The sequence below is a fragment of the Diabrotica undecimpunctata genome, chromosome 10 (assembly GCF_040954645.1).
Source record: "Diabrotica undecimpunctata isolate CICGRU chromosome 10, icDiaUnde3, whole genome shotgun sequence".
Taxonomy (NCBI): domain Eukaryota; kingdom Metazoa; phylum Arthropoda; class Insecta; order Coleoptera; family Chrysomelidae; genus Diabrotica; species Diabrotica undecimpunctata.
The window spans coordinates 51,017,963-51,041,045 of record NC_092812.1 but is presented as its reverse complement, the minus strand read 5'-3'; the positions used below and the strand labels follow the sequence as shown (position 1 = coordinate 51,041,045).

The 23,083-nt window shown below is 33.3% G+C and overlaps 1 protein-coding gene across 4 annotated transcripts in view; it reads right to left on the bottom strand.

The window, feature by feature from the left end:
- Positions 1-2,360: 2,360 nt before the first annotated feature.
- HUWE1 (HECT, UBA and WWE domain containing E3 ubiquitin protein ligase 1) overlaps positions 2,361-23,083 on the bottom strand; it is a 45,535-nt gene continuing 24,812 nt past the window's right edge. Inside the window, exons 7-23 of one of the 4 annotated variants that reach the window (XM_072545786.1) lie at positions 21,146-21,704; positions 19,005-21,089; positions 17,983-18,947; positions 17,418-17,586; positions 17,170-17,352; positions 16,972-17,113; positions 15,106-16,913; positions 12,797-13,218; positions 10,874-12,115; positions 10,374-10,710; positions 10,170-10,315; positions 9,516-10,089; positions 7,246-7,434; positions 6,823-7,144; positions 4,656-4,821; positions 3,991-4,181; positions 2,361-2,928 (exon numbers count right to left, since the gene is read on the bottom strand). In XM_072545786.1, coding sequence (XP_072401887.1) covers positions 2,826-2,928; positions 3,991-4,181; positions 4,656-4,821; positions 6,823-7,144; positions 7,246-7,434; positions 9,516-10,089; positions 10,170-10,315; positions 10,374-10,710; positions 10,874-12,115; positions 12,797-13,218; positions 15,106-16,913; positions 16,972-17,113; positions 17,170-17,352; positions 17,418-17,586; positions 17,983-18,947; positions 19,005-21,089; positions 21,146-21,704 — 9,603 coding nt within the window. In that variant the 3' untranslated portion in view covers positions 2,361-2,825. Of the gene's footprint in view, positions 2,929-3,990; positions 4,182-4,655; positions 4,822-6,822; positions 7,145-7,245; positions 7,435-9,515; positions 10,090-10,169; positions 10,316-10,373; positions 10,711-10,873; positions 12,116-12,796; positions 13,219-15,105; positions 16,914-16,971; positions 17,114-17,169; positions 17,353-17,417; positions 17,587-17,982; positions 21,090-21,145; positions 21,705-23,083 lie in introns of all 4 variants that reach the window. The other 3 variants (XM_072545782.1, XM_072545783.1, XM_072545784.1) reach the window with 3 other exon arrangements.

Below are 23,083 nucleotides of genomic sequence, written 5' to 3'. Positions count from 1 at the left end.
TAAAACTGATATCAATTCTGCGAACTTATTACCTTTGACCTGTCGGCACCCAGTGTCCTTAAGTGTTTCTGCATTGTGGGAGTTTAGTTATAATAGAATAAATTGCATAAACTTAAAAATATTCTTAAAATTCTTAAAACTTAAAACTCAAAATTCTTATAAAAAACTTAAAAACTTAAAATTCTTATAAAATTCTAGGTGGCCTCTTTTTCATGACGCGCAGTACTTGCGCGTTTATTGGATGATCTGTTTTACATATTGTTGCAATATTGAATTTGCAATTTATTATTTGTTTTTCATAAAAGGCTTATACGTAGTAATTTTTGTATGTATTTCTTGAATAATTAATAATACATTTTTAGAGACCTTCGTTAAGGTTTCATTTTTGTGCTATCGTTTTTCTCCATTGTGTAAAATTCTTATCGAATAAATGATAAATAAAAAAATTATTTGGAGTTTTATTTTACAATTTAAATATTATTTTCCCCGATTTTAAAAAAACTTACATACAGAACAAACTGTGTCCGCAAAATATTTGATAGATTAATTTATCACAGAAATATACCTAGTATCACTAATTTTGCCTAGTAACGATAATGATTAATACTTAAATGTTAAATCAATGTTTATAAGTCACAAATATTATGGCACTAATGCAGTTATTATTCAGTAAAGAAATAAATCCCAATTAAATCAGTTATAATAATTGTAAAAAATCTCACTTTTACACTTTAATTTAAATAAAAGAATTATACACGTGAATAGTGGATATTTCATACTAGTTTCAAAAACAACTATTTTAGATATCGAATAAATAAGTCATGCAGGAATATAAGGGATAATCATAGAATAGATAAGAAATTTAAATTGTAGATTAAGGTTTAAACAGATAAATGGTTTAACAGGAAAAGCTGTCAGAATGACACCCAAACTTTAGCGGCTTCGCGTTGGAAGCGCCAAATTTGTAACGAGAATTTACTTATGTTATGTTGATATTTAGATTGAAATGGTTCTAATTGATGATAACAGGAGTGGAATGATATATGATATCTGTAAAGAATATTGGGAAAGAGACGTGATTAAATGAGAGTACGGCGGTATTTGCCGTCCACTGGATGTAGATATTTAACGAAAAGGTACTTAACAAGAAGTGAAAGTGGAGAAAAAGAGAAACAAAAATCACTTTCAGATAAGATATAACTACCAGAGCTTAGTGATGGGTGTCTGACATCCACTGATGATTCTTGCTGAATTGTTAATATATGCATTTACATCAATTGTATGTAGTGATACTGCTTCAACCCATTTTGCAGCCGAAACGTAGATCGCAAACACAGGTGCTATAAGGGTGTGATTCAGTGTAAACCCCAAGGTGGTTAGGGAAACACAGTATTCAAAGACTTTTCCACGCCATTGAACGTTCACTTTCCTGGATGCATCTGTATATATATTACAAATTTTAATTATTTGAGATGTATTTACAGATATTACAATTACTTCATTACTGTAGATATTTGTAGTCAGTTGACTTATTTTTTTAAATTTCTACACTCCACTCCCTTTAATGAAATTTCGCCCGTGTTTGACAAAACAGGATTTTTTAAGAAATGGGTATTTTCAAAACTTCTAAAATTTGGTTGAGAAATTCATTTACTATCCATCGAAATTGTTCACATTCTTATCGTTTGGACAGTTATTACTGAAATTGCACTTTTGAGTACAATAAGTGCATTCTTAGTTTTCATGTAAGAATGACACGACGTGCGCTTTGTTAATTACTTAATTTAGTTTTAAAAATACAGAAAAAATAGTATGAAGCTTCGTGCTAGTCTCTTTTTAGTACTCTTTTTTTACTATTCCCGAGCAACTAAAGAAAGTTTTTTTTACGTGCACTGATCTTCATGTAGAGTAGATGGTGAATAGTAAACGTTTCTGAATGTTCGTTGGTGATCATTCTGTACCACAAAAGAGCTCGGTGGCTCTGAATAATTCTTATGTTTGAACACTCCACTGTTTCAGAGTTTTCAGCCACGAGATTCGTCGTCTAGCCTGCCCAAAGTTTACCACTTAGCACAGTGTCTCCTTACTTTGGAGACAGAAAGTAGACACACCTCTATATTTATGTAGTAACAGCTAAAAATATGAAAATGACCCTATCCTTCAGAGATCATTTTCTGTTTTCGTCGTAGGCTGTATTCTTAAGCTTCTATTACATATATTAAGTAAAAATATCCTCAAAATATTCATAAAAGATACTCAGTGAGTTACCGGTTTCCTTTTAAACTTTCTCTATGGTTTTCGGTGTATTCTCCGTTAGGGAACTTGTATGTTCAAGGTACCATTTCATGAAAAACCAAAAAGACATTGATAAAAACATTTATTTAATTAAATCACAATTCTGAAATACATGTTGACTATATTTACCTGATTATGAGAGACTAAAAGTATTCAAAGAGTAACAGCGCATTTATAAAAGGATGGCTTAATAATTATAAGAATAACAAGACTTAAATTAAGAATACAAATATACTTTGAATATCAAATCTGAATATCTAATTCAGTTATCACACTCGAATTGCCATCAGGCCCTTTACAAAAATACATGTGCCGTCCTATGAAATTTACAAATAAACTTGTATAAAACTCAAAAACTAATCCAATGACTAACTAAAATTTTGAAGCGAATATAGAAAACTAAAAGTAACTTTTTTTACACCTTTCGAATTCTGTACACTTAACATAGAATACGTTTATTTACAGAAATCTACTCTAGGTGATATATATAAACAGCAATAACACATCAGTCTTAAACATCAAAGGATTATTTAAGCGAAGCCAAAACCCTCGGAGCACTCGTGGATGGCCTTCAACAAGTATCCTCTTAACTTGTCATAAGTCTCATAAACCGGCAGATCCAATTGGTTGAAACTGTAAGAAGAAATCAATATTAAATAGTGTTATTAAAATACGTTTTACTACTTATTAAGAAATCTTATATACTAAAACGCTAAGCCCTTTTCTTGTCCACCACTTTACTCAAAAACCATATTAGATAATTAAAATATTTTTTCGGAATATTATTAGTATTACGTACGAGATTGTCAAGATATACTTTTGGTACAAAAATTCACTTCCGGTTTTGAGATGACCGGAAGTTAAAATTTACTTTAAGTTTTAGACCCCACAATGTATATATGGATCGAAAGGTCTCGTCGAGACGAATCTAAATATGTACTTCCGGTTGCGATTCGACACCGGAAGTGACCCGAAACGCGCATAAAACGTCAAGATAAAGCAAATCTGACACTGGATTCGTGATCAGCATGTAAAATTAACTGCTAAATGATAACATTGTAACAAAAAACATTGTTTTCGACGAAATATTTCGTGATATTTAATACACTTTTTACTTGCATTATTATTGATGAATGTTATGTATATTCTTGCTTATATTGTTTGTATTGATCTCTTAATTTTTCTCGCAAAATAAAAATTTCATTTAAAAAACTCGATATCGAGTTGGTCCGCTAGTGAGAACTAATAGATAAACACACAAAAATAATAATTAAACACCCTTAAACAAACATTACATATTTATAATTGTTAAAGCACATACATGTTGAAAACCAGAAAATGAGCTATTTGGACCATTCAATTTAAAAAAAGACATATAAATATCACAGGATTTTTTTTATTTCCCTCTTTATTTACAATCTGTACCTAATAACTTTCTCATAATGATTTGATCTACACTTAATTTAAACATCTCACTTTATATTTTCACTAGTTTTATGATTTTTCCTTGTGATTGTGGTTTATTCACGGGAAAAGCTCAATGCCCCGATAATTACTTTTTAGTTTTATGGATTATTTGTTACAGAAATGTCACTATTTAATAGTTTTTTTTTTCTAAGTAACCATACTCCAAAGTGATGTCATACTTCAGTGTAAAATGTAAAGCAATAATAAAACATTAAACATGTATCTTACCAAGTATGCGCTGATGGTAAACGGTCAGTTGACCGATCATCTCTATGAATTTGGAATTTTTGAACTCCATTCATTCCTTCTAATGCTCCGAAACCCTGTAATGGAACTTTTGAGGTTCCAGTGACGAACTGAAGAAATTTAGCGCGATCAGCTTGATCAAAAGACCTCAAAGCTCTCCAGAACCATTGGATCTATAAAAAGTAAGACAAAAAATAATTTTTTTAATTATTGTTTTTATTAATCTTTCACCTTTTACAAACATTTGTAAGGGTTATAAAATGTAGAGTAGTGTAAATATGCAATAAAAAATACAAGAAAAACCCTCCATTTGCTCCTTTGATATTGTTCAAACCTAGTGGTAAATCATCATTAGATTAAATGCATTGGTCGTGAGAGCAATTGCAACCTCCTTTAAAGCAAGAGAGAGGAAAAGGGACTGGTAACTAGAGAATTCAGATAAATGGATGGAGAAAAAAAAATTATATTCTAATGATGAAACATTTAGATATAAGCCTAGTAACTAATCACCCAATTATCACTACTACTGTGGAATCTGGTTCTACATACGAAAGGCTATCAGCTCTTGACTTGGCAGTTCATTCCAACTTACGCAAATTTAAAAAAATGACAGAACAATTAGACGAACTTATTTTAAAAAATCTTACCTGCAATGAATTCGTTTGGTATTTGTGATATTCTGTATTGGCTTTCAAATCATCTATATCTACATTTGGTAATCCTGAAATTAACAACTCTAATTCCTGTTCATTAAATATGGATATTAAACGCTTTGGTATTATATCATAGAAACCTTCTAAAAAGGAATGGAGTCTGAAAAGGAAAAAGGACAAAATATTAATATTATATATATATATATATATATATATATATATACATGGTATACATAAGATCCCATTATAACAAAATGTTTCAACAGTAGTGGCGGAAATTTCTAGGAACAGTAAAGCCTCACCAAACAAAGCAGTGGCGGAAATTTCTAGGAACAGTAAAGCCTCACCAAACAAAGCAGTGGCGTTCCAAAAAATACTTGTGATTTAAATCAAATTGTTAAAGATAGGTACACACAATTTATTAAACAATGATACTAGATTATACTTTTGGCAATATTGTACTACTTTTTAATACATATTATTATAATATATCACATACATATATTGTCTGTATGTGAAACCATAGATACGTATTACAGATTACAGTATTAATTAGTAATTTATTACAAAGATTGTTTTAACTTTAAAACCTTTATTATTTGTATTATTACTCATTTAAACGTCACAAAGTTAAATAGAAGAATATATGAAATGATTGGAATAAAGTAAAAAAATAATACATACATACAGGACAGTTTGGAAAACTTATATTCAAATGGGTTACATAGGTACATCGTAATGTTAAATTATATTATTCACTTTCATAATCAGATGCACTGTCGTCGTCACTAGATTCATTTAAATCAATCCTTAATTCTTTAGTAATTACATCTATGCGAAGTTCACTTTCCAAATACTTATCTTCAACCTTGACAACATGTTCACACACTTTCTTCCAGTTATCTACAGTTACTCTAGCAAATTCCTGTTCCACCAACACTTTTACGTCTTCTAACTTAAAATAAACGTTTTGTTTTGCAACCTCATTTTTTATTTGCGCCCAAACCATTGCAGGAGTTTTAAAGAAACATAGAAACATGTCCACATTCTTGCAGCACTTTGTCAAATTTATATTGAATATAGTTTAGTTCTAATACGCGTGGTAGCACCTTTCTTGTTGAGACTCAACAACTAAATTACGAACTCGTTTGAAATCCAGTGACTAGAAATTCTTGGAAATAATTCTTATCAGTTCTTTGTACGTCCTTAACGAGTCGTTAAGGAGTCATTAATAATGACTTTATAATAATTACGGTTTTAAGGTAACTGACACTAAATTAAAAATTAACTTTTACCAAACTTTATAGAGTATCAATTATTATTAAAGATGGTATTATAACAAACAAAAAGTTTGGTATCTATTAAACAATCTGTGTACAATCAAACTCCATTTATTTTTTAAGTGTGTAAATTTTGTAATTAGTGTGATTTCAAATAATTTAATTTGTTTAATATTGCAACGCCACTGAAGGGTCTGATCATAGATATTCTATTATCTGCGCGATTAACTATTTCGTGGAAGGGCTCGCCATTCGATTTGAAATAAGCTGTATTTTTAGAGAGAAAAACCAGACCTCATCTCGCTACTGCCTCTACTTCCTACTTTCTTTTATAATTTTTATCAAGGCTTTCATAAGAATAGATCAAAATATGCACCACAATTTAGTAAGTGATGATGAAGAAATAAAATAATTAAAACGTTATGCCTTTGTTATTTTATAATTTTATTCTTAAATTTTTATTTCATAAATATTTTCTTTTTTTAATTTAAAATGTTAATATTTATGTCTTTTTTTATTTAAAATGTGCACTTCATTTGTGCCTTATAAGATAAATTAATAAAGAAAGACGTGCCTAACTGGACAAGTCAATCAAAATCCAAAACATTTGTTTTTTTTTTATTTTGTATTGTATTAAATGTATCTTATATTCATAAATGTAATTAATAAAAGCTACATTTACTTAGGCGTTTAATTTTCAAATGGTTTTTTCACTTACTGAAAAAATTCAAATTTTGACTTGTCTGCTTTCGTCCGCCGACCACACATTTATAATAGAGAAAACACTTGCTAATTAAGATATCTTAAATAATCAACTGATAGTTAGCAATTACTTTGCCACGTAAATAAATAAAAAATATTAAGGTAGTGTTTTTACTCACTGTTGTTTTATAGCTCCCGTCATCTTCATTTGACATACTAGTCTAACATATTCCATTTTGTTCTCTTCAGTGACAGGGATGTGTCGCCCATTTTGTATTAAATCTCTAGTTTCAGTTACTCCAAATTCACTGATTTCAGTACTGAATGTCAGTTCAAGACCTATATTTTTCACATGATTCTCCATAAGGTATACTAAACCTCTATAGAAACTATAGTCTTCGCTTTCCATATCTGTATATTTTACTGGAATGCCTAAAATGTGCTTGTAGAACGATCTCGTAAAGTAACACTCAAGAAGCTTGTTGTCATATATGGCTTTAGCTGAAATGATATGAAATTAACATTAGACTGTGCGTGGCTTTGTATTCAATGATGTACTACAATATAGTAAAAAAATGTTAACAAAAATCTTAATTACTCACCAATTACCCTTCCAACGAATTTGTAGTAGCACAGGTGGTTCGTATTATAGTGACTCGATGAATTAATCATGTAGGTTACTCTGTCACCAGGGGACACAGTGAACAATGCATAATTTGGATTAAAGATATCTCTCGAAATGATAACATACCATTCACGTAAGAGTCCACCAGCATCTTGACCTTCTTCATCTATAAATTGTATGTTATTTTTAAACAGATTGATAATTAGGACATGGCTACTAAACAGCTTTATATATTATGAAATTTTTGCTAATAGTAAAACTCCAATTGTGACGTAAGAGGAAGTATATGGAAGTGATCGATTTATGTTGAAGTTATCGAAAAATAACAAAATTTACAAAAAATATCCATATATCCCTAGCCTCATCTAATAAACTTAACAACAACGCAAAAAAGGACACTCTTTTCGTCCACGGATCTAATATATGACATAGTATGCAAAATACTACATCTGAATTTAACGAGAAAAAATCTAATAAATGAAGGCATCAAATAAGCACCAAACAACGATGTAAAAGATTATCGTAACTATCAAAATTTATAACTCACACAAAAATCTTGGTGTAAAATTCTTGTAACTCTTGTAAAAAGTGACAGCCAAGTAAACCAACGCTAAGACATCAACATCTATATGTCGTGAGTTTGTTTTCAAACTACAAAACGAAAAAATGTCAAAAATACACAAATCTGTGTATATGGAAGTTCTCTTTCTTGTTGTACTTGCTGTAGATCTTACGATTTATTAATTTCGTTGCTGAAGTATTTTTTGAAAGGTAGACTGAAAGCTATATTTCCATCTCTTTGGTGGACTCACCGCTGGAACTTGCCACTTGTTTTTCCTTCTAACGCAATTCTTGATAGCTTGTGCTCCTCCATCCCCCTTCTTGTTTTCCCTGATATTGCTCTTCATATCTTCATTTTGGTTGTATGTAGCATACTTTTAGTTTTATTGATGTCTTCCCCTGATTCTATTGCATATATCAATACGGGTTATTCTTTTTCTTTAAGTGCCATCTCCGCGACGAAGGTTTGCAATCATCATGGCTATTCTAACCTTCGAGGCAGCTTCTCTGAACAATTGTCTTGAGCTGCAACCAAACCACTCTCTCAGGTTCTTCAACCAGGAAACGCGTATTCTTCCTACGCTTCTCCTACCCTCTACTTTTCCTTGAATTATGAGTCTCAAGATGTTGTATCTTTCGCCTCTCATCACATGTCCGAGATATTGCAATTTCCATTCTTTTATTGTATTTTCCATTTCCCTCCTTCTGCCTATTTTCCTTAACACTTCTGTATTCGTGACTCTATCTATCCATGGAATCCTTAACAATCTTCTAAATGTCCACATTTCAAACGCGTTAAGTCGATATTGTATTCCGGTTTAATGTCCATGATTCCGCTCCATAGTAGAGTACACTGTGTACATAGCATTTAATTAGCCTTATTCTGAGGGCCAATGTCAGATCGTTGCTGCATAAAATCTTTTTCATTTTCACGAAGTTGCACGTGCTTTTTCAATTCTGACTTTTATTTCTGCAGTATAATCGTTATTTTCTGTGATTATCGTTCTCAAGTAAGTATCTTTTTACTCTCTCAATCTGCTTTCCGCCTACCGTTAATATTTCGTCTGTATTGTTGTTCTTGCTAATTTTCCTGAATTTGGTTTTTTTGATGTTAAGAGAGAGTCCGTATTCTCCACTATATCTTAATATTTTGTTCATTATTCTTTGTAAGTCTTCCAAGTTGTCTGCTATTATGACTGTATCGTCGGCATACCTAATGTTGTTAATTAAACTTCCGTTCACTTTTATGCCGACTGTCTCGTTTACCAAAGCTTCTTGTATGATTTCTTCAGAATAAGCATTAAACAATAACGGATATTCTAGACATCTATTAAACATCCAGATATGAATGCGGTCTACGGCCTTATTTATCTGCCCTCTCAGGTCTCTGACTAGGTCATGGCAACTGAATAAATCTACAACGGGGTATGAATTGGTTCGGCTGTTCTATGGGTTTGCTCTCAACTAGAAGCTAATTTAATTTAATATGATAGTTCATCAACAATAATAAAGATGATTCGATGGATAATGTATGGCGCTAAGGTACCAGCATCAATAAATCCTCAACTAAAATGCTATAACAAAATCTTGACTCATCGATACCTACATTTTTTAACTTAATATGTCATATACCCATATATGTAATATATTTATATGGATGTATAATATTCAAATAAGTAATCTTACCTTCAAAAACAATGTAGAACCTGTTCTTCCAATCTTCAGGGTTCTTTCTGAACAATTCTCGGAACGAATCTTCAAAGATGTTTCCCCTCTTAACATGGACGGCAGTTTCTTCTCTTCTTGTTCCATGATCCAGTCTTTCGAGCTCGGTTCTGAAGTAACGTCTTTTAATATCAAAATCTAAAATTCTGGTGTGATCCACTAAAACTGCAAAAGGACCATCAGCCAAATGAGCAGTACTTTGTCTTAGAATCTGGTTAAGAACTGTGCGATGTTTCTCTGCAAAAGTAAGGAATTGTTGTTGTTCGGGAGTAATACTAGCTTTTCCTGATGTTTCTGAATATTTATCCCAATCCAAGAGATTTATTTCACTAGCAGGTCTCGAAGCCTGTTGTTCTTCATCACCAGGAGAAACTGTAGCTTGTGCAGCAGCATCTGAAGTGGATGGAATACTACCTTGTGATTCTGTAGATTCTCCACTGTGTTCTTCCATTTCAGTCTCTTTGGTATCTTTTTCTTCCGATTTAATAGGGCCTTGTTGTGGAGAATGAACCAAGAAAAATGCTTCAACAGCAGGCTGAAATAATTATAAAATTATAAAATATTTTTTTAGTTTTTCATTGTTAAGATCAAAGTAAGTATGTGATATTCACTTACCTGTAAAACAAGAACAGCGTGATGATCTGGAGCATGCTCTAATTCAGAAAGACATTGACTTAAAGTTTCCCAAAAACTGGTTAAACTATTTAATTGCTCACTAAGTGCAGGTAGTTCGTATGTAGCCGTTTCTGCTGAAAAATGTCCTAATTATACAAAATAATTTAATTAATGATTAAGTTATTTATACAATATGCAATATACCTGTTTTTAAATTGTCCTTAATTGAGTTCCTGATTTGAACGATAACTCTTAGCACTCTGAGGAAAAATACTTGACTAGAAGATTTAGAAGTTAAGGGAACCATTGACGGTAGCTGCAATTCACAAGATGTCTTTACTTTAGATGAGGCCGTTATGACTACCTGTTCATTAGTGAACCTATTATTAATAATTCCCTTTGATGTTGAAGTTCCAGTTTCTTCGCGCTTCCTTTTTTGTGAGTTAGTCATGATACCTTTAAGATCCTTAAGCATGAATTGGATTTGAGTTTCCACAATATTACCAATTTCTATAGCACCATTTAAGAGAAGGTTTAATATCTGAAAATAATAATACAATATCATACTATAAAACAAAATAAAAATAGTAAATGTGTACCCGAGAATATCGCGAAGTACATACACAGAGTACAAGATTAGCGGAGAATGAAAAGGTGATGAAGCACTGGAATTAAATAAAAAAAAAAAACAATTATATACTTACTATGAAACTCATGTCCACGGAAGAATTGGCTAGGTTAAGTAGTAAATTAGTTATAAACTCTAAGCCTTCTTCTGAACAGTTCTTGTAAGTAATAACATTAACAGCCAGTCGTAATGCATGTGTAGGCGGATTGTTGACAGTGTCAGTTAATTGGACTTTTGCTTTACTAGTTTTAGTAGGTTTAACTAATTCGGGCATTCCAGAAGTGGTAACTGACAACAATTTCAACAAATTATCAGTCAGTTGTGTATTCTTATTAACTACTGGTGATGATAACATATTTAATAACTTTCCAAATACTGTGTGTTCAAAGTGGATCGGACCATCATTATCTATAACAGTAGTATGAATAGTGTTCTTTTGGATGCTCTTTCCCTTTTTAGTAGCTGAATCTAAACGAAGCAGAATATCCCAGAATTCAGGAAATGATTCAGGTCTAACTCGAATAGGGGTAACACAAGACTTGTCACTATCATCTCTGATCGACTTAATTGGTAGCAAACACGATGGATACGTTTTGGCCAGGGTTGTAAAGAGATCCAAAGTGTTTCTACAAACTATCGGAGCTGCTTGGGGATGGATACTAATCATTGAAGATCCACTTGTTTTATCACATTTCTTTCCAACAGTTTTATTAACAATGAAGACGTTAGCTGCGCATCCCAAAGCTGCTTCCATTCTGATGGTTAACCAGTTACTTCCATTTTGTAAGTGTTTGGCATCTGTAACCAATTTGCTACTTAATGGTCCAGGTCTTGGTCCTTTTCTAGTTTGTGTATTTAAGTTCTCATCTGGTTGTATATTGACACTTTTCTCTATTATCGATAGTAAAGCGTTAATGATCCATTCTCGGGTTGGAGTATGATAGCACAAATTTCTTATTACCCGATGCAATCTTAATTTATTTAAGTTGGAATCATCCATAAACAATAAAACCAATATGCATGCTAAACCCTCAGGGTCTAATAACTGACGTCCTCTTATTTTCATGGGGGAAGTAGAAGACATTGAATTATTTATAAATTCTCTACTCCATTGAGTCCATCCTCTTTGGAAGTTATTGGGTCTATAGGTTTGTCTTCCTCTAGAATGTCTATAAATTGAACCCAAACTGTTTTGTAAGAATCTTTCTTGTGCCATTTGCCTATTCCTAGCATACCAATCCCTGCGTAAATTTTGCGCTTCTGCTGCCAGATCTGGTGGTAAAGCAGACATTTGAGAATCTTCCATGTCAGATAATATCTGAAACAAATAAAATAATTTATCTTAATAACTATAAATGTAATATTGTAAAAGACAAACGTAATCAAAAACCAAATTATAATCCACTAAAGAATGTAAGACACGAAGAAATGAAAGCACTGAAATAAGTAAGGAAAATGGCATCATAATATCGGAAGAAACTTATGTAATGGAAAGAATAATTTTAGAACTTGTTATACAATAAAAATAAAATTAGAGAAACTGGAAATGAAAATGAACACTTAGTTAGCAGAGATGCATTAGTAGCAACAGAAAGTACAGAAAATAATATAACAGAACTAAAAAAGAATCAATTAAGAAGAGGACATTTGCCAGAAGATTACAAAATCACTGGAGAAATGTAGAAATACATGGAACGAAGAGGAGCAGAAATGTTTCTATATATAATAAAGTTTGTCGTGAATGAAGAATGCCTAAAAACTTAGTAATATGTATAATTTTGCTTATACATAAAAAATAAGTGTACACTATGTAGTGCAGTGAGTAATAAAAAGTACATCAAATAGTGTAGTAAAGAGATCTGGGGGCTCGACGCGGTTTAACCCGGAAGCCAGGTGAGTTTCATATACTAATTTTGGTAATATTAATCTTTGTTTTAGATTTGGTGATACAAATTTGTAGTACAGGTATGTGCTCATTTAATGTTAATAATGTGCTTACCATAGTTCGAAGGGACGGCTGTAATGTTTCAAAAAAGGCTCCAGCATCGACAGGTTCATTTGGATTAGCCCTAGCCGCAGCTTGACGTTGCTGTTCTAATCGTTGATGTGTTAAAACCTCTTCCTGTAAAGCTGGTGGAAGAGCCGCTAAAAATTCTGGACTAACTATGTTATCCTCACTAGAAGCTGCAGCTTCCCCTTGTGGCTGCTCACCAGAATTGCTACTAGTTGCAGCTTCCGCCGCAGCAGCATCAGCTGCAGCAGTAGCAGCAGCAATGCGCTGTTGAAGGCAGAGAATGCGGTGTTGCTCCAAAACTTCTCTTCTCATTTCAGGTGGCAACGCTTCTAAAAATGATGGATCTACTCCTTCAGGAATTTCTTCATCGTCTTCCTCATCATTACTCGGCCCCGCAGAGGAGACAACTAAAACATTGCAAATTTAGTATTTATAATCCAATACTATTAAATAAAATTACGAAAGGTATCAAACAGAAATAATAAATTCTAAAGGCAAATAAATATAAATTAGTGACCCAAGAGTGATAATAGGGCCATTCAAAATAAAATATTTATAACGTATACATGCAGTGTGCACAAAAATAAACGGGTACCGGCTAAACAATATCAGATATGCAGATGAACCCATAGTATTTTCGGAAAACCTACAAGTTTTTATGAACAAAATTAGATATTACAGTCAACAATAACAACTTAATATAAACGTAAAGAAGACCAAGCTCATGATAATTAGCAAACTCTACGTCAACCAAATCCGTAGAAAGAGTGATGCATTACAACTACCTGCACCATAATAAATGAAGAATGGATGAAATGAACCAGGGGTCGTATTTTCGAATTCATTCGAGCATATTTCGCATACGGATTTACAAGAAATTCGCTCGAAATAATTTTTTTTTGTATTTTCGAATACTGCGTGTACGAATTTTTTCGTATACAGCGACTCGAATGGGTCTGAACCATTCAAATTTCGATGCTAGTATACGATCAAAGTAACTGTTGTCATTTCAGTTGTCACTGGACCCGTATACGTCGGATAATATTAGCTTACAGTTTTTAATCATTGTTGTATAAATATTTTTATATTGAACTTTGTTTTGATAGCTGGTTTAAATAATTTTTTAATAGAAAGAAATATAGTTAATGCCCTTGTAGGCGCAGAAATATTAGCGGAACGGAGAGACAGAGTTCCCATTCTTAACCCTCTAGACTTTTAAAAATTGTACAGATTAACAAAGCCCCCCACAATGGAGTTGATACCCTTGAATGGCTCTTTTTTTGTTCGGCCAACACAACCACCATATTTCATGCCTTTTTTTATTCCTTTCAGCTAAAGTACAAAAAACCAATTGTTTTAGATGGCAAAATTACCATAAAATAGGTTACATGAAACCGTCAATTATTCTTCTTTCTTTATTATTTGAGTTTTGGTTGTTCAAATTTGCAGTGTTGCCGGTGCAAATTCTCCTCATATACGTATAACATTTCGAAGAACGTTCAAAAATATACATTAAGAAGAAGTACAAAAAGTAATTCCCAGATATTTAAATTACTGATAAACCCCAATACAAGCCAAACAGATAAGCGAAGATGGGAAAAACAAAAAAAATAATAATTTAAACAAAAAAAATAATAATTTAAACAAAAAAAAATAATTTAAACAAAAAAAAATAATTTTACAAAGCTAAACTTGAATATTTTAAAATTAGCCAATCTGATCCATGCCCCGATTGTGGAAAATGAGCAAATGATTAATTATATTGAAGCAAACCCCATTAATTAAGAATAAGTAATCTGATCGATGAAATATATAATTACTATAGCGTGCTGCGAGTTACTCCTAAAGAACAAACCAACAAATTAACTTAGCTGAAATATTCGCGTTAAGAAGAACTCAATATAACATTAACAAATAAAGAAGAAACTCTATTATATCCATACGTAACAAGTTTCTACTACCTAAATAAATTAAGACCTTCATAAACTTATTGTAACAAACTACCTGAATGTATCAAGAGCAAGATAAACCCTTTAAAAAAAAAATGAGGAACATAATAACAGAAATGTTAGTATAGTTATAATCATCCAGAATATGACAGAATGACTTCATATTCACGTGCATACAGAGACAAATCTGCTTCTTGATAACATTGGAGTACTAACTAGATGACTGAAGAGGATAACGACAGTTGAAGTACATACTTCATGTGTTAGATTGATTGTGATGAAATATATTGGAAAATGAACCAAACACGGTGTTGGCAAAATATTTAAATATACTTTAAAACTTACCGGCAGCTACAGGAACTGCTACAATAACTGGTTCTGTACCCTCCGCACTGGTTGATGTTTCTACAACTTCAGCATTAGCTAATGTTGGTTCAACTTCAGCGTTGCTGGAACTAGACTGAATTGATTCGGTATTGGTGATATTTTCTATAGCGGTGTGTGTCTGAGGTTCATTGCTCGTTCTTGGTTCTCGATCTTGCTCTGAAGATTCTTCACGTTGTCTTTCTCTAGGTTCACGAATTCTTAATCTTATTACCCGATCTCGTGTCCCTTCTCTTTCGCCCACTTCATTTTCAGCCCTTTCTCTTAATATGCGTCCTTCTCGTTCTCTGTTTTCGCGTTGTATTCTTAATTCACGTTCTTCTTGTGCTCGGTTTTCCCGTCGTACTGCTTCACCAAATTCACGATCTGCTCTTTCCCTTGCTGCGCGTAATTCTCTTTCTCGGTTTTCGCGCCGTATTATTTCTCCCAATTCACGATCTGCCTCTCTTTGTCTTATCATTCGTTCTTCTCGTTCTCTGTTTAGACGCCGAAGGCTTTCCCTAAATTCACGGTCTACTCTTTCTCTTAATTCGCGGTCTTGTCGTTCGCTGTTTTCACGTTGAATTTCTCGTATTTCACGATCGTCATCTCTACCTCTAGTCTGTCTTTCTCTCCTGTCATGGTCTCTGCCTCTAATCTCACGACCCCTATCTCTGATATCATGACCTCTATCTCTTATGTCGCGACCTCTTGTGTCTGTATCTCTTCCACCTCCTGTATTAGTACCTCCTGGTCTATTGACTTGATCTTCGACAGATTGGTCAGATACTGTATCCATTTGCTGACCAATTGACTCCTCAAATACATAAGTTTCTTCATATCTAGCAAAGAGGCTCGGATCTTGCGTTGCAATACTGTTCAAAAGAGAGTTTGTCACAGCTTCACTGATTGAACTAGAATCATCACCTTGTCTTTCAGAAGATATAGGCCTAGCAAATATAATGTTACATCTATATGGAAGAGAGAGCTCAAACGGATTGGAAGAATCACTTTCTGCCCTTGTTTCTGATTCGGCTCTACTGTTGGAGTCATCCGTATTTTGTGTTAGATTATCTGATGTATCTGTTGTCTGTACAGCAGTATGGGTTGTTTCAGAAAGATTGTTTTGAGAATTTTCATCTCCAGAATTAGCAAAACTTAGTTGCAATGGACAGCAATGGATCATGTCGTCATTATGAGTGTGACAATCTCTTTCACTAGAAGTATCTGATATTTCGATAGGAATACCATCTAGATCTTCTTCATTTGATGGAACAGGCATAGCTGGATCATAAGCTTCAGCGTCGGCATCATCCTCTTTACTTTGATCTGTGGAAGCAGTAGTATTAGCCTCATCATAATTAAATAATACAGTTTCACTACTGTACTCATCTTGATCTTGATCAGTTGTGGTTCGCTTGCGCTTTTTAGATAATTCTTCTTCTTTTTCTTTCTTATTCCGTAACTCTTCATTTCTATATTTTATCAAATCAGGGATAAGTCTATTGCACGAGTATGTTGTACAATCATATACAGACTCCAAATCAAGTAACTTAGATTCGATATTCCACCAGTGTAAAACAGGCGGTATGTGACTCAAAGTTGCTGCCAAACTAGGCCCAAAGAGAAAGCCAGATTGATCAACAAGATCAATTTGCTCTTCATTGGAAGGAATGATACCAAAGTTATCCATAACTACTACCCTAGCAGCTTCTCGACTATCTGGGGCACCCAATATATTGTCACTAGGTCCGACATGAGGATCATGTGGTCTAAATAGCCTGCGGATACTACGGAAATTAAAGAATAATTGTTAGAAGTGAGTTAATAATAAATAATATTATTTACCTTTGTAAAATCACTGGTGGATTTGGATTTCTAGGGTTAAATAGATACTGATATCTTCTGGGACGATTAGCTCTCTGATTTCGACTAGCAGTGCTTTGATTATTGTCAGGAATTCGAGATATTAGTAATGGATGAGTAATAGCTGAAATATAATGATTATCAGTACATACGTTAATAATTAAGTAATTAATATAGTACCAGTAGGTTCAGAGGAAGAAGTATTATCTTCAAAGAAGGGCATGGCAAAGCTACCAGTCTCATTCCAACGAATCATTCTAGGAGAAGTTGAGTCGTCAGTGTTGTAATGGATCATTAAAATATCTTCATCTGTAGCTGCACTACGGATTCTGAATATTCCTGGCCCACCTTCATTAGCAGAACCTACAAAATGGTATTGATTATTCAGTACTATTATTAACTCCCTATAAAGATCGTATTTTACGCACCCCTTCTACCTCTATCATTGGTATCATCTTCATCATAATTATTTTCTTCATTCTCTTCTCCATCTTCAATATTTTCATCGTCAGCCTCGTTATCATCATTACCCTCGTCATCTACTTGATCTGATGGATTGGAATCTGATTCACCAGAATCTGTGCTCATCAGTTCCTCCTACAATTTCAATTGCTAATTAATCCAACTAATAACACACATTTCAAAAATACAATAGCTATATGTGTTCCGCTATAAGATAATCATAATATAAAAAATTTGGACAAATGTTTTTACACAAAATAATCATTTGTTAGTTTTAATATAAAATATGTATATGTAATGGAAGCCAAATCTGGACCTGCTCTATGTTATTCAAATATTTCAAACAAAGGTTATTAAAAATATTGTGTATATCAAACAAGATTGCATTTAATTGAAATTCATTAAATTTATCTAAAATACGTTTTTTTGAACTCTTGTTAGCTTATAAATGTATCGTTAGCACCAAAGGATGTCACCTGATACACTATGAATACCAACAGTCTGTGTTCAGAGTTTAAAAAATATACTTACGGTTGCCTCTCCTTCATCAATATCCATGTTGCCTCTGCTAGTTGGAACGCTATTGTATTCTTGATTGGTGTCATTGCTTCTTTGGTCTAGAATGTGTTCCATCATTTCTTCAAGTGCATTTTCGAGTTCACCAGAACTAGTGGTGTTGTCAAGACTAGATGGGTCATGCTCTGTGTTTTCGGAATCTTCTATCTCCTCTCCATGGGCATTAGTACCCTCAGTAGAAGTACCACTTTGAGCAATGTGATTCTCATCAGCTGTTGGTTGATTTTTTCTTGATTTACTGTTATTGGCAGCAGCAGGCTGATTAATAATTCTTGATAGAGATTCTAAAGGTTTTAATGCCAAATTTGCAGTAAATGCTGTGTTTGGTGATGACAAATCTAAATAGTGTGTAATCTTGGCTAAATCATTAAATATTCCCCTTCGCATTAAAAGCTTAACGATATTGCTAATACTGCAATTTGTCCACCTACTAGCATGGGGCAAAGGACAATTGTCGATCATATTGGAGATAATGTCACAAATACATTGAACCTGATTATGTTTCTGATAAGACTCTGGTAACGATAATGCTCTGGTTAGAGCCACTTTTACCTCAGAGACCAAAGTAATTTGAGCTTCTGGTGAATGATTAGAAGAAGCTAAAGCTGCAACTAGCATTCTTCCCATGGCAGCACAATCCAAATCAGAAAAGTTATCTGCTACCGATAATATTTTATCAAAAATGAAAGCTAGTGCTGACGTCTCTTCAGTTATGGTACCAGATTCATCAGGTTTGTATTTATAATCAGTAATAAGCTTGGCAATCGGGCCAAATGATACTACAGCGTCTGCTAATATCTTCAAGATAACTGACTTTGGTAACATTCGTTTCTTAGGAACAGCACTTTCATTTTTCTTATTGGAAGTATTTTCATTAGTGCTGGTTTCGGCATTTTCAGTTTCATGTCTTCTTAAAATTTCTGCAAGAGAAACAAACGGATTTGAATCTTCTGATGAATCATCACTTGTGTCCATACCTTTATCATCTTCTAGAGGTTTTAATAAGGCGTCTAACAAATCGGAGATAACTTCTATGGACACAGGCTCCTCTAATGGCGGTGCTTTCATACGAGATGGTGGTTCTACTCTTAAAGGAATAACATTTTCTGGATCTTCGCCTTTAGCAGCAACTGTGTCGATCCTTAAAATAGCTGTTGCTACTTGGAAAAATGACTGCGGAGAGCGAGTTACAGCTCCACCGACTTGTCTTGATAAATAGATCAAGTCTTTATATGGGGGAGGAATTGTGGCTAAGGTACGTGCTCTAATTACCTTTTCAATAGCATATTTTAACGTATTTGGCTCTTCTAAAGCATGTCTAATTAAAATTGTTGCTAATATACCAAAACCTCCAAAATCAGTGATTTGTCGCATTTTTAACAAGCATTTAACACCTCCCTCTTTTACAAAGAGTGTAGCAAGCGCAAAGTCTCTGGTGTATCTTACACAAATTTGTAAAATCGAATGCAGAAGATTCTTTTCTACTGGAAGATGTAATAATTTTACACATGCTACAATAATTTGATGTTTTTGCTTCTGGCTAAGATCTGCGACAAGAGAACATCTTTTTTCTTCTTTGTCATTAAGTGATATATGCAATGGTCTAGGTATGTCTGGTCCGTGAATATTAGTACAAGTTGGATGTGTCAATGTGGCAGGAATCATTGAAATTGGTCTACTATTTCCGGTCTCATCATTCATTTGTAACATATTACAAAATGAAATTGTATACCTTTTTCTACCACAAGTAACTTTTACGAATTGTTCTCCACTCCAGTATGCTTCATTTATTAATTGATTATTATTTGTAGAATAGCGTGTCCACTTCCCTGTAACTACATCATACCATCTCCAAATACGAGTAGTTGTTCTATGCATGTAATATTTCCTTGTCGTAGATGTTGCAACTTTTGAAACTGCATCCAATAGTAATAAACACGGAGCGAGCCATTTTGGTTCTTCCATTCGTTGTAACGTCGACAGCATCCCAACTGTACTGCAAACTAACTCTATAATATGTTCCACTACCTCACAAGCATTAATAGCATTAAAACATGGTAGTTTCATGTCATAATATGATGGTACTTCGAACAGTAATATGAACAGATGAACATAATTTGTTAATTTTGCTGCAAGCTCAGAGTCAGTCAAAACATAGTAAGTCATTATCACTGATTTATTTTCAAATGCACACGAGTAAATATATGTGACACAAGTTTGGATCTTCACGACAAGTGCCATTAAGACCATATCTCTATAACTACGCCCATTTCTTTTCATTAAAGTAACTAAAAGTTCACATACTTTGTGAACAGTTTCTGGAAGCGAGTCAAGCAGATTTAAGCATATATCAAATGCATCTTGAGTAAAATCATTTAGCATAGATTCAAAGGATGATGAACGTGTAGAGCCATCTTCCTTTTTGAGATCTTTTAAATCATTTTTGGTATCTTTTTTAGTATCAGGTGATGCAGAACTGCTACATCCCAGAGACATGGCAATAGCTTGTAACATTTGTTCATCGTCAGTCTCTACATCCATTTGACCAGTAGCACCAGCCCTAGATAAATGAAGGGGATTGGAGAGCAAGTAATCCGTAGCCTGCTCCAAGTTATGTGAATGTATTAAAGATTGAGTTGCGTGTTCTCTAGAAAAACCCATATCCATAAGATGTTGTAATTCATCATCCAAATTTCTGACTCTGATTACATTCCTAAGTGCATTGCCTAACTCAGGGCCGCTAGAGGAGCTAGAAGACGCGTCACTTTTACTCTCATCGCCTTTCATTTTATCCTTGATGATTTTTTCCCCTCGGAAAATATGTCTTAATATGGTCAATGTAGTTTCCGTTATTCTAGAACAATATGACGGTACAGGTTTGCCCCAGAGTATCATTATACTTTCAAATGCTAATTTATGAACTTGTTGTAAATATTTTAATGGATCAAAATTAAAATTTTGTCCAGGACGACTCGAAACAACATGAGGAGATTCCAATATAGCTTTGGGATTGACCATTTTTTCAAGAAGTGTTAGCCAAGCATCCAAAAATCCAATTGTGCCTAAAAAAAGAAATACATGGAATGAATAATCATTTGCTTATAAACATCTACTTTACCTTCTGGGAGAGCTGAGTATTGAATTTCAGCAACGGTTGTAGCATTGCCTGTTGTTACAGCCCATGTAAATGCATTAAAAAATGTTTCTTGTCCTCCCAAAGTCACAAATTTTTTAAGCATTAAATGGTAAGGGTATCTTCTTTCATCAAATAGCATTGGACCAGTAAAACCAACACTGCAAATCAAAAATGTAAGTCTGCATTTCACTGACGGACATGGAGGAAGCCTGTCACAATCTAATCCCTCCGCTAAAAGCAGGTTTAACTCTGAAGCAACATTCCTTGCAAACATAGATGGCATGGGAGGAGCTGCTACTATATTCTGACCTCTCCTTTGGCGGATGGGAGAGCCAACACAAAGTTTTACTAGTAACCCAAATAGTTCTGCTAAAGCTCTACCCAACCTGGATGATGCACCCAATAAAGGTTTAATATATCTGAAGTTACGTTGTGACTTATTAAAAGCGCTAGACTCGGGATCTATGTCCATCGTTATTGGATTAGCCACGAAAATATCAAGGGGAGCTGAAGATGCATCTGCAGGTGGACTACCTTCACACTACAACAAACAAAAATTTTATTTTTTATTAAAATACTTTGTGTTTTTGTACTACATATAATTTGTAAATAGGGGACAAAAAATCAAAAGGGAACACTTGCAGATGATCAAATTATATAGATATGAAAGTGTGAAAGTATAGAAAGATATATATGGAGTGATAGATATGGATAAATGGAGTAAGAGATTAATTCACCAGTAATATAAAATAAAATTTCCAATTTTTCATTTATACTACCTTAACATTTCTTAGGTTTTATCCATTATCAAAAATTCAATGAATAAGTTATAAAGAGCTACAATAATTGTATCAGAACTAAATAAGTACAATGTATAATAGTGCAAAATAAAAAGACACAGCAGTAAAAGCAATGAGAAACAATAAAAATTAAAGAGCGTAATTTGTCTTACATTAAGGGTTGAACAGCTAGCTGGAACGGGTAACACATAATAGCAAAAATTAACACAAATCACATATCAAGTGTACCGTAAAGAATACCTTACAACCTTTCTGGTTAAAAAATAGAGGAGATATACCGGAAAAAATAGCGAATGAACTACTTCCCAGCCTGGATGCTGCTAGACACCAAAAGTAAACTGAAATTGTGATTTGCAAATCAACCAGATAAAATCGAGTGGATCAAAGCCACAATGATTTTAATTCATACAAATAAAGGCATGACAAAGTTAGAAAATTACAGATTGATAAGTCTTGGTAACTCACGTTTACAAGTTGCATATCAGAATAATAGTTAGGTACAAGAATGGAAAGATAACTATAGACCTATCAACCTAGAGAACGAGTAGGATTCAAAAAAGGTTACGGAACCAACGAACATCTACAAAGTATGAAAACTCTCAATACAGAAAATAGAGGAATACAACAGGCCTATTATCAGATTTATTGATTTCAGCTTTTGAGACAGTTGAATTAAACAAAATACTACAGACAGGAATGCAGATAAGATTATAGGTATACAAACCTATTATACAATATATACCAGCAAGCAACAACCACCATCAAATTAAATAGAAAGACTAATCATAAAATAGGGCGGGGAGTCAGACAATGGGTTCCAGTGTCATCTAAACTTTTTAATTTAATTATGGAACATGATTTAAGAATTTAGATTTGAAAACAAAGGGAATAAAAATAGATGTTGAATATCCAAGCAACTTACGCCTCACCGATGATATAGTCATTGCGCCAAAACGGTTGGGTTTAACATAAACGTACCTAAGATTAAAATGATAATAAACTTCATGCGCAACCAGCGCATTAAAATTAAAGAAAAAAAGATATAAGTGGATACATATAAATATCTGGGATATGGAATTATCACATTAAAAAAAAAGAATAGCAGATAACTTAAAGAAAA